The sequence below is a fragment of the Diadema setosum genome, chromosome 14, assembly GCF_964275005.1.
Source record: "Diadema setosum chromosome 14, eeDiaSeto1, whole genome shotgun sequence".
In the NCBI taxonomy this organism is placed as follows: Eukaryota; Metazoa; Echinodermata; class Echinoidea; order Diadematoida; family Diadematidae; genus Diadema; species Diadema setosum.
Window position 1 is genome coordinate 38,129,370 of NC_092698.1, and position 13,006 is coordinate 38,142,375.

At 41.5% G+C, this 13,006-nt stretch overlaps 1 protein-coding gene across 1 annotated transcript; it reads left to right on the top strand.

Annotated features, from left to right (window-relative positions):
- The first annotated feature begins 1,748 nt into the window (after positions 1–1,748).
- On the top strand, positions 1,749–12,772 carry LOC140237476 (uncharacterized). The gene is made up of 2 exons (XM_072317401.1): positions 1,749–1,859; positions 11,649–12,772. The coding sequence occupies exon 2, from the start codon at positions 11,649–11,651 to the stop codon at positions 12,636–12,638; it is 990 nt and encodes a 329-aa protein (XP_072173502.1). The 5' UTR covers positions 1,749–1,859; the 3' UTR covers positions 12,639–12,772.
- Positions 12,773–13,006: the final 234 nt, after the last annotated feature.

Consider the following 13,006-nt stretch of genomic DNA (forward strand, 5'->3'; position numbering starts at 1 on the left):
AAAACACAGGGAGAAAGAAAGAGAACGAGAGATTTTTCACTTTAAAATAGATTTAAAGTGAATGATGAAACAACTGTAAGAGATGTATAATGAACCTTTCACATTCTTTGAGTTGTTTTGACTTAATAAATTGGGATTATCCCTACTTTTTGTTGAGCCGTGATATTTGTCATGATGCTTGGGTATCTTGTAAGAAACTAGTTCTTCAATTCAATTCAATTCAATTCAATTCAATTCAATTCAATTCAATTCAATTCATTTCATTTCAATTCAATTCAATCCAATTAAATTTATTCAGAATTTTCTGTATTAAACATAATACATATTACAAATGAAATTGTCATTTTTCCGAAAACAATAAGGCATATTACACTCTGTACATAACTGAACATAACTGAAATTCGTGTGTACAGTGGACTGTTAAGATTGAAAAAAGAAACTAAAACACGTTGATTTGGAGGTATTCAGGAAAATGGAACAAACAATGATCTGACTGGATTTTGTTTTGAATATACCACATCATCAATTGTATAATTTTATAAGTTTTAGGTATATGTTTTAGCATTAAATAAGTTTGTTACGTAAGATTTGTTGGTACGTTTAAATTAAATGATCAGATTTAAAGTTATAACACACGAAATAGTTTTAGATATCATTGTTTAAAGTATATAAAATATATCAAGTGATATAATGCACACACTCAGACGTACTGGACCCGCTCTGTGGAATTCTTTAATAGATACAGTATGTTCTCCCATTACTATACTACCTTTAAGAAGAATCTTACATTGAAGAATACATGCACGATGATTATATACATATTGTGAGGAAAATGCTGTTATCTCTCCCCCCCCCCAAAAAAAAAAAAAAAAAATACAACACATGTAGTACAATGATAAAAGCAATGTTGATATTGTCTTTGGATACAGGCAATGTGTTGATAATTATCTCAAAATTGTTGACGTTGAACATTGGAATGTGAATAAAATTCAGAGAAGTACAAAACAACAAAATTTAGGCTTTTTACACAAAATGAATATCATAGTAAAGAAGATTTTATTGAAGAATATGTGTAGTAAATAATGAACAGTGATGATAGAAGACTAGCAGGATGCACACGTAAATGACAATGTGTAGACGCTAGCTAGGCTACATAGACAATTGCACAGCGTATGTCGTAGTTACCGTATCACAGAATGTCAACAGACGAATTCAGAATTTATGACATAGGTTTTGGCTCTTGTAGATCTTTTTGGTAGACAAGATTGGATTTTGGAAGAACCTTATGTTATTTGAATGTTTTCACAAGTATAAAATGAGACTATGTGGTTTTACTGGCAAGTCTAAAATCAACCGGCAACGGTGAAACCCGTGTGCTAATTATAGCTCAGTCAGAAAACATAAAATAGTACATGTGGGACTGAGGTAAGATCGAGTGTATTCACGTACGTGAAATGGCATTAAGAAATGTGTAATTTCACTGCTTACCTTTTATACTGAAGAGAAATAAGTTGGTGAATAGCCAGAATTCGTTTTGGGAGTGTAATGTCCAAAGATGAGAGTGTAATTTTTGTTGTATCCAGGTTAATTCCCCGGCGAACAATGGTCGCTGCAGTGTACTTCCCAATTGAATTTACCGCTGTGCGTGACGTAAAAACTTTTAGCCAATCAGTGTTCACAGGCGTATTGTCTGCACTTTAGGACTCCGGGTCAAGGGGTATAAAAGGGGGCCCGGGAAGCTTGAAATTTTACCCTGGCTGAGAATTTCGTTGATGATCTTGACCCTGTACATCCTTGATGTCTTGTTGATGCTACATTTGTGATCTGATAAAGTCTGAGGCTATAAAGTTAGAGCAATCGTAAGTCTAAAATTCTCTAAGTCCCTAAATTGTTGTTAGCATTGTTAGAATATAAACTGAGATATGAGGATATAAACAAATACTTAGAAAATATTAGTGATGGTCTTCCTAGTTAGGGAAATTGGAAACAATTTTATTAAGAAGATGGATAGCAAATTTAGGGCTTCTTTCCCAGTGACTTAGGCGAAAATAACTCTGCTTCTCAATAGAGTAGGGACAAGTATGGAGTATCAATTGTTTGAGAATGTATTTATTTCTTACATGCTCACAGTCTCTTAGGCAAATTTATTAAGAGAGGATGTTATTTTTCTTTGCTAAACAGAGAGATGGCGATGATGCAATGCAGGGTCTGGGACCCTGGGATAGGGGGTCATGAACGATGTCTCCTAGGATAGACTCAGTCTAATTATTGTTGTTACCCAAGTTGTTATCCAGTTTGTTGCTAGAATTTTACCCAGATTGGCAACTAAGTGTTTGGAATTTAAACTGTGTTAGGATTCTAGTTGGTGTCGTCTAGAATCTAACTGTTAGTTCTGCTTTTGTATGAGACACTTGTTGAGACTTAGTCATTCTAAGAGAAGTGTGACTTAAAATTTTTTTTGACAGTGTCAGCACTTAGACATTTTTCAAGGGAAGTGTGAACTTAGAATATTTTACGGTGTCACTAGTCAGCACTTAGTCATTCACAGAGAAGTGTGACTTAGAAATTTTTGACAGTGTCAGCACTTAGAAATTTTTCAGAGAAGTGTGACTTAGAAATTTTTGACAGTGTCAGCACTTAGAAATTTTTAAGAGAAGTGTGACTTAGAAATTTTTGACAGTGCTAGCACTTAGAACTATCTATTTTCAAGGGAAGTGTGAACTTAGAATATTTTATGATGATAATGTGATGTGCAGTGGATTGTAGTTTAACATCTTATGAAGACATGAGGTGGTATGGTAGGGGTCCAACCCACCGACCGGGTCCATAACGACCGGCCGCGCATTATAATGGCATTGCGCGTACAGAAAGAAAATGTACGCATGGGACTACGCGCAACGGTGTTCGATTCTTCACTGGGCTACGCTACCGAGTAAAATGTGGCGAAAACAACTAAGTATTCCCTCTAAATTACCGAAATTTAGCAAAATCGAATAAGGTTTATCGTGTAACTACATATAACTAGGCCTACCTTTGCTGACTCGTTGTTAGATGTAGAGGCGTATCCTTCCGTAATAAATTTGACGATTTTGACCGCAAAATTGTCACCGCCGCTTGTACGATCGTGCACAGTACGTTACACACACACATGACATAAACATTTTGTCGCCCGCTTGCGCTACGACCGTACGAGTTGATGCAGAAACGAGAAATGAATACCGTGAAAAAACAAACCGACTCATCTAATTTATTTCAATTACGATGAAAAGTTTCCTAATGAAAATCAAGTCAAATTCATCAAACAGTCCTTCAAAAGTAATATCGAAGGATTCAAAATATATTCAAATATTATTGGGGAAAAAATTACGACTAGAAAAAAACAGCAGCTTGTCGAAAAAACGCGTTTAAGTACGCTTTATACGTATTGTCAATAGAGGGCGGGGTGGTCGGTCGATATGAGCCGGGCAACTGAGTGCGGAAAAAATGACACCCCACGCGTTCGAAGCCGCCATCTAGAGCGCGTACCTCAGATCGCATTTTCAGTGCGCGCTTGTGAATCCGGAGTATTTTCTCCACACGTGAGTAAAATTTCAGGCAAATTGTGAGATTTTTCACGTTTCTATTGATAGAAAAACGTTAGGTGTCCGATATTATGGACACCCAACCATACCATGGTAACGTTAGTGCTCTTTGCATTTGAATACCGAATAGGTTACACAGATATAGGTGTAGGTTGTGATGAGTGTTGGGCAGATTCCCCTTCCCCTTTCCCCTTCCCCCCCCCCCCCCTTTCCCTTTCATTCCCTGATGAGGCGAAAGACTGACGGCAGATTCTACAGCTTGATGAGTGACGTGTTACCATGCCAAACCAGCAGTTGTGATGTTTGCAGTGTCAGAGACTGGGTTCGAGATGAAAGACAAGTTTGATGCTTTAGCTGAAGGTTGAGTCTCGATGATGCTGAAACTACAAGGGCTTAGTTGCAATCTGGCAATTGATGTCCTACTCCTAGCGTGATGTGGTCATGGCAAGCTGCTGTTCTTTCCTCTTCCCCCCCCCCCCTCTTTTTCCCTCCTTGCGTTTCTGTCCTTTCACTCATTACTTTTAATAAATTTAACAAGTGTCAAAATCGAGTGTGTCTAGGGCAGGCCTGACTAGTGCACAGTAACGGTCGAGGTGCTGATTTAGTGTCAGAAGATAGTTATTTGAAAGCGGTGTTTGTGTCCCACCAGTGATAGGTAGGAGTGTGACCCACTTGATGTCTATGCTATCACCGAGTACCGGGCAGTGAGATACCTAGGTTGCAGGGTCTGACACCGACAGAGTGAGTGCAGAACTTGCAAGGAACTGTTGACAGGGCCTAGAAATGTATCTGTGGAGTGTGTGCTGGTTAAAATCCCGGCGGGGTGAGATCCGGATAGTGTCATGAGACTAGTGGAAAGACGCGTGTTATTTATTCTTGTTGTTTGCGTATTTTATTGAGCCGTGCTTTATAAAGGAGAAAACCAAGGAAGACTGCTTGCAGTCAAGATTTGGAGACAAATGCCAGGAACAGAGCTAAGTAACATCTAGAATGGAGGACCGGTAATTCAATTTCAGTTAAAGACACTATAAGTATAAGCAAAACTTGATAAAATCTAAGTTCACACTGAGTGTAGCGTTAATAATACTTAGAAACTGAAGGTGATTTAGTAAGTTAGTATGTAAGTAAAGAAATGCACTCATACTTCTCCTAAAAGGTAACAATATAAGAATTGGGGCACAGAGTATAAGTATCAATACTAGGTCTTCTAAAATGGAAACAATCCGTGTGTAAATGTTTGAACTGTACAATACTGTAAAGTGTACAGACCGTCAGAGTATTACATGTAACCACACTTTGCGACAATGTACATAGAAGTTTGGAATTAAACGTTCAGTGTTGTTGTGAATTCAATTCCTGCTTGTACAGACTAAGTTACGAAGAAAGTCAAGTGTTGTGTGACGAATGACTGCAAGTCTGTTTAGTGATCTGTGGTTGCAGTTGTGATAGTGAAGTAATCTAAGAGTAGCAGTAGAATAAGACCATCATCCCACGACCGCGTCCATATACTGTGGACAAACGAACCCGTCATCGACGCTCGAGCCAGTTTAAGTAATCAGTTTGATAAGAACTTTGTGACTGAGAGAGAAGGAATTACTAGTAGTTAGAATACACTGTAGGAATGCCAGAATGTGGGTGCCGCAATTTACAAGTGAAATGTACATGACAGTTAGGCCTGTTGAACTTACGCTCGAGAGTGGTCGAGAATGCTTAGCATGCCAGTCTGACTGTGTGTGTGCTGGAAACACGTGTGGAGAAATTGTCGCTGTATGGAGTGTTGTGGTGCAATGACTGAAACGTGCACAGCTGACTCGTGGTATTTAAATATCAACACTAGCTATTCTGACAGTCACGATTATGCACAAAAACACTAAATATCGAATTATCAACTCACCTATATTATGCTGAATGCTTGAATGATGAGATTGTTAGAAACTTGGCATAGAAGTCTTGTTGAAACAGGAGATTTTAGTGCAAAATCACGAGACTCACTGTATTCGAGTGCTAGTAGTAATGGCTTAGTAGGACTGTTTGGCGGTCAAGTCAGTTATCTCATTTGCATGTACGCACTTTCAACCAATTGCACATACAGTGTGATAGTGGCATTCAGGGTCGATTAGGCACTTATAAAAGGAGCTTTCTGATTGGTCAGTGTTTGTCATGAATAGATTCTAGTTAATCTCCCTCTCTCTCTGTAGTTCTGCTGACAATAAGAAAGTTATGTTGTTGGCAAGGCGTGGTTTACCTGAACAAACCTGGTGGCAGCATTACCTTCGAATGAGTGATAGTTGATGAGATTTGATTGATTGAGCTACCGTTACGGAGATCTAGCCTTGTTACTGTTTGGTGGCAGATAAGACAAATCTTTTAAGATCGCCACCCCAAATTGGTACATGGTCACGATCAAATACCGTTACATATTTTTGGTGGCAGCGGTGGGATGGTCACGCTGCACTAGGTGAGATTAAAATTTTTGTAAGCGGTGGGATGGTCACGTATACTTTCAGAAGTTAAAATTTTTGTAAGCGGTGGGATGGTCACGTATACTTTCAGAAGTTAAAATTTTTGTAAGTGGTGGGATGGTCACGCTGCACTAGTTGAGAAATAAATTTTTTTTTGCAAGTGGTGGGATGGTCACGTTACTTTTAGAAATAAATTTTCTGTGAGCGGTCTGATGGTCTATTGTATAGGTCTAAGTCAGGCATTTAGTCAGTGAATTTTTGTACCAGGACAGTAGAATAAAATTTGTTGGTGTGGTTACAAAGAGGTTGCTAGTTTTGGAAATAGTACTTAGGCTTATAGCACTAACAAATACTTAGTGGTTAGAAGTGAAGTACAGAATATGAGGTGATTGTGCTATCTTGGACACTGGTATTTCATGACAAATCATTGGAGTTTTGGAGAACTTATGCCGTTGTGGAGATAAGGCAATGTAGTGACGTTGAAGTTGTGAGTTAGTAGTAGGTGAACGGCAGGGAGCTGTGAGACCTAAGATAGTGATGTGAAGAAGTTACAGTGACGTTGGTGGTGAAGTTTGAGGTTAGGACAGCTGGTCTGTCGAGAGGCTCATGTAGTATACCTGTGTTCTAAAATAGACTGAAAATTGTGAGTACTAGGTAATAAAGTACTGTTTTTCAATTTGGTTGGGAGTGTAGGAGAGTATGAGAGCATATTATAGCGTATTAATACATTTAAGATAGTTGAGTATCAGTAAAAATGCACACTTCTACCTTAGTGTAAGTTACAACTCTATTCACGAACTGGTTAGTTAGAGTTAAAGTGAAAGAGTAGTACATAGGTGACTAGTTGCGTAGGGGAGCTTGCTCCTGATTGTTTGTAAGAGACACGTTCACAAACCCCATTTCTACGCTAAAAATAAAAAGGCGGTCATGACTGAAGCTAGTCCAGTGAGTCCTGTGACGATGACAGAGGGTACTGGTGGGGGTGATGATGTAGTCACTAGAAGTTGGGCTGTTGATGGTACGGATCCAGAGATAGCTGTCAGAATGAATGAGTATGGTGATAGCATCCCGCCAAGACGACGACGTGAATATACCGCTAGTCAGTTTGATGCCAACCCCCGATATGTTGCGAGTGATGTCCCAACTGAAGTGATGATGCGAACCGCAGATGTACATCGCAAGGATGTCATTCCCGACAAGTTCAGTGGCAAGATGCCGTGGGCTGATTATCGCCGTCATTTTGAGGTTTGCAAAGAGTTGAATTCGTGGACTGACTCTGAGGCTGGGCAGTATTTGGCGACTCGTTTGCAGGGACCTGCTTTGAAGGTGTTGTCGAATTTGCCTCCTGGTGCACCCATTTCTTACAAGGACTTAGTGAAGCACTTGGAACATAGATTTGGTCCAGGGGAGCATGCTGAAAATTTCTTGATGGAACTTAGAATGAGGCGTCGTGGGAAAGATGAGACTCTGCAAGAACTCGGCCAAGCCATCCGTGATTTGACTGCCTTAGCTTACCCCGAACTGAGTAATGATGCACGTGAGAGATTGGCGCGTGGACATTTCTCAGAAGCAATTGATGACTCAGAGATTCGTAGTGGCATATTCCGTGCGCATGCAACGACTTTAGATGAGGCAATCCGTGCAGGGCTCGCGACAGAATCCTTTTTGAAGGTAGAGAAAGCTCGCGAGAGATGTAGGCCAACTCGACACGTCAGGACAGTGGAGAACCAGGTCCAGGCTGCACCTGTGAATGACAAAATGAGACATGAAATTGATGAGCTGAAATCTACTCTCAAACAGTTGACTGAAGTGTTGAGACAGAGTGATGTGAGACCAAAGATTGATAGATCTACTGTCACATGTTTTGCTTGTCAGCAGGTTGGACACTTTAGTAGGGAGTGCCCAAATCGTGGAGCTCAGCAGGGAAACGACAGGAGGCCTTCCCTGTTGGCCAGGGGACGGCCCAACTACCAGCGATCAGGCCCACACAACTAGATGATGAACAGCAGAGTAACAGAACTAGAATTTGCACTATCAGTGATGTCAGTTACACTATGTACATTCCCGTGATGATTGATGACAGACAGTTGCATTTCTTAATTGACACTGGAGCAACAATTTCATTAATTTCTCATGATGTAGTCAGCACAATGCATCAAGCAAATATGTGTCGTTCTGCAGTACAGCTTTCTCAGGCAAATGGATCTGCAATTAGAGTGTATGGAGAGATTGAAGTAGAGATGAAGATTGGAAGTAGAGTACATGAAGTTGAGTTAGTGGTAGCAGATATTGAGCAAGATGGAATTTTGGGGATGGATTTTCTCCAATGCACCAATGCGAGAATAAACTGTGAAGAGGAGTTAGTTGTGATAGACAATGAGGTCATTTCCTGTGCCAGTATGAGTGATGAACGAAGCCGTGTTCAGAGAGTTGAAGTTAGTGCTGATGAACCGATTGATGATGTACCCAAACACCTGACAGACTTGTATAGCGAAGCAACAGCCAACATCGATGAGCGACAGCATGCCAAAATAGCCGAGATGTTAGCTGAGTATGGAGACGTATTTGCAAGAGGAGACAATGACATAGGTCGAACTACGATGATGTATCACTCCATTCACACGACATGTAATGCACCACTACGACAAGGGCCAAGACGTCCGCCTATGGGTCTGAAAGATGAAATCGACAAACAAGTGAAAGAAATGTTAGAACGAGGCATAATCAAGCCATCATGCAGCCCGTGGTCTTCCCCTGTTGTACTTGCATGTGGATAAGAAAGACGGCACCAAGAGGTTTTGTGTAGATTATCGCCTACTCAACAAACACACTGTGAAAGACTCGTTTCCCCTTCCAAGAATAGATGAGTCGATTGATGCTCTTGATGGTGCAAAGTATTTCTGCACACTAGACTTAGCCTCTGGTTACTGGCAGGTTCCCCTTGATGATGATGCAAAGTTGAAGTCGGCTTTTGTCGTGCCTGGAGGTCTGTACCAATTTGAAGTGATGCCTTTTGGGTTATCAAATGCACCGTCTACTTTTGAGAGATTGATGGAAACTGTGCTGGCAGGACTTCATTGGAAGATACTACTCATTTACTTGGATGATGTTATTGTATTCGGCTCATCAGTGGAGGAGGTGATTGACAGACTCAAACTCGTTCTAGATCGTCTGAGGAGTGCTAACTTGAAGTTGAAACCCAAGAAATGTCACCTGTTCAAGAGAGAAGTCCTCTACCTCGGTCACATTGTGTCTGACAACGGAGTACGCACAGATCCTGAGAAGATAGAATCAATCAAATCGTGGCCTACACCTGCTAACACAACTGATGTCAGAAGTTTTCTCGGCCTGGCGTCATATTATCGCAGGTACATTAAGGACTTTGCTGAAATTGCAAGACCACTTCATGTCCTCACTCAGAAAGAGAAGAAATTTGACTGGAGCTCAGAGTGTGAGACGGCATTCCAGACTTTGAAGGAGAAGTTAACAACCTCCCCAATTCTAGCCTACCCAAGAGAAGGAGTACCATTTCTTATGGACACTGATGCAAGCAAGTATGCTATCGGGGCTGTGTTATCACAAGCACAAGATGGGCATGAGAGAGTCATAGCCTATGCAAGTCGCACTTTGAATCGAGCAGAACAAAACTATTGCGTGACGAGACGAGAGCTGTTAGCGATTGTTCACTTTCTGAAGCACTTTCGTCATTATCTCTACGGTCAAGAAGTCCAAGTTCGAACAGATCATGGCGCACTGACATGGTTACTCAATTTCAAGAATCCTGAAGGTCAGCTAGCTAGATGGTTAGAGATAGTTACTCAGTATCGTCTTACCTTGGTTCATCGCGCTGGAAGAGTTCACATGAATGCTGACGGATTGTCAAGACGCCCTTGTTCCCAGTGCGGCCGCCTAAATGATGCCTGTGTAGGAAACAGAGACAGTGAATTAGATACTGATGACTAAGCGTGTCGAGTAGTTAATTGAAATGGTGGAGTAAACTACGAAGTTATTGAAGTTTCAGACATTTGAATTTTAGTGTTGTTGTTGTTGTTGTTTCTTACTTAGGTACAAGTTATTCATGGATGATGGCTGAGAATACAGCTTTTGATGTAGATGAGTTGACAGAGAGAGTTGCTGCAATTACTTTGCTTCCCTCTGTGACGTTTGAGAGAATTAGACGAGCACAGCAGCAAGATGCTGACATCAAATATTTGTTGAGATGGAAAGAAACAAATGATGTGAAGCCAGAATGGAAAGAAGTGTGTGCCCTTTCCTCTGCAGTGAAAACCTATTGGGTGAACTGGGATTTACTGGCAGTGCGAGATGGGGTACTGATGAGAAAATGGGAGTCTGTTGATGGTAGTGATGTGACTTGGAAACTTGTTCTCCCTCGTACACTACGACCAGAGATTTTGATGGAATTGCATAATTCTCCAACAGCTGGACACTTAGGGGTACATAAGTTGCTTCACAAAGTACAGCAGAGGTATTATTGGGTAGGACTTGCAAGTGATGTGAGGTCGTGGGTGAGAAAATGCAACACTTGTGCCATGATGAAGAATCCGCCCAAGAGACTTCTTGCCCCTTTGCAGCAATATGGAGTTGGAGCCCCATTAGAGCGTGTTGCCATGGATATCATGGGACCCCTACCTAAGACTGATAGAGGGAATGTCTATGTGCTTGTCATCGGAGATTACTTTACTAAATGGATTGAAGCCTTTGCCATTCCTAATCAAGAAGCTGTGACGGTTGCTAAGGTCTTTGTTGAGGAATTCATTTGTCGATTTGGGATACCCAAAGAGTTACACACTGACCAGGGACGCAACTTTGAGTCCACACTGATGAAGGAAGTGTGTAAGTTGTTAGGAGTGAAGAAAACTCGAACTTGTCCTTACCACCCTAAGGGAGACGGCTTCGTTGAGCGATTCAACCGCACTTTGACGACTACACTAGCTGCATCACTTGACCCTGATCGTCATCAGAGAGACTGGGATGAGAGGATACCATTCGCTATGATGGCCTATCGAACGTCAATCCAATCGTCGACTGGTGAAACTCCCTCTATGATGATGTTGGGAAGGGAAACTACTCTTCCGGTAGATTTGACGATAGAATCACCAACACCTGATGATGAAAATGACAAAGATGATTATGCATACAGGTTAAGATGTTCGCTACAAGATGCACATGAGAATGCGAGATCAAAACTGAAGTTAGCAGCTTCTAAGCAGAAACAGATGTATGACAGAAACACTGTGATGCGTACATTCAAGAAGGGTGACTGGGTTTGGTTGCAAAGTATCCAGAAGAGAAGAGGTCTATCACCTAAGTTGATGATGAAGTGGCTGGGTCCGTACCTTGTAACCAGTAAACTGTCTGAAGTAGTGTATTGTATCCAACAGTCACAGAGGACCGCACCAAAAGTGGTACACGTTAACAGACTTAAGATCTATGATGGTCCCCCCCCGCAAGAATTGGCTTGATGAGACTGTGAGACGCAATCCCCATAGAGTTAGACTGCCTCCACTAAGATTTAGAAAGAATGATGAGTAAATGACTAACCAGATCATATTTGTTTTGTTTCTACCCACCTGATTGCTCACAGATGAAGTGCCGTTTCTGTTCATCATACTACAACACGTGGGAGGTGTATCGCCAACATCTCAATAATCACCATGAGACAACCATAACGGGCAGATGTAGGATCTGTGGGAGGGAGGTCGAGAATCAGCGAGCGCTCGATCTCCACCATGGAACACACCATCCCCATCGAAGGCTGCCCACCATCCAGTATGGTGTCGCTAGCGAGACGTATCGCAAAAACTGGATGAAGAATAGGTCCCAGGTCGAGTTGAGGGGGGAGCGGATAACAAAGAAGGAAAGGCGAGACAAGGAAGAGAAGAAGGAAAGGAGAGACAAGGAAGAGAAGAAGGAGGAAAGGAGAGACAAGGAAGAGAAGAAGGAAAGGAGAGACAAAGAAGAGAAGATGGAGGAAAGGAGAGACAAGGAAGAGAAGAAGGAAAGGAGAGACAAAGAAGAGAAGAAGGAGGAAAGGAGAGACGAGGAAGAGAAGGAGGAGCTAAGCAAGGGAAATGAAGAAAAAGTAACAACGGTTGAAGTGGAAGATGAAGGCGAGTGGGAGGAGATCTTCAGTGATGGTGACTCCAGTGATGAGGGCAGCAGCCACGACGACTCTGACAGCGACTCTGGCAGCAACTGTAGTGATGACGATTGCAGCGTTAAGAATGATGACGACGCTGGCAGCAACTGTAGTGATGACGATGGAAGTGCTAAGAATGATGACGACGCTGGCGGCAACTCTAGCGATGACGATGGCAACGTTGAGAATGGAGACAGCACCCCAGCAAAGCCCAGTACAGAGACATCGAGGAAGCGCACTATTGATCTGCGGGACGACAGCGATGATGAACTAACCATTCTTCTGAAAAAGCCGTGTGTGGGGATCCGCGTAATCACTCGCATCGAAATCAGGAGCAAGGTTTATGTGACAGCACATGGACAGACCCGGCTCCTGAGAGAGACAGTGGATATTGTTCACCCAGAATCAGACCTGTGTGAAGTGAAAGAAGAATAGAGTGTGATATGAACTGTATATAGTTACTGTTGTTGTTGTAAATAAGTGTAGATATATGAGATGTAACATATGTCATATATTGGTGTTGTAGGATATGAGTAGGAACTTTATTAATTCTGCTCATTCAGGAAGATATTAAAAGTTATAATTTGGATCTGTAGGTGGTGGTAATAATCACTGGGACAGTGATTGTCGAGGAGGGGGATAGTGTGAGGAAAATGCTGTTATCTCCCCCCCCCCCCCAAAAAAAAAAAAAAAAAAAAATACAACACATGTAGTACAATGATAAAAGCAATGTTGATATTGTCTTTGGATACAGGCAATGTGTTGATAATTATCTCAAAATTGTTGACGTTGAACATTGGAAT

Bases quoted from the DNA above. Each gene is read 5' to 3' on its own strand.
- LOC140237476 (XM_072317401.1), top strand. From the start codon at position 11,649: ATGAAGTGCCGTTTCTGTTCATCATACTACAACACGTGGGAGGTGTAT.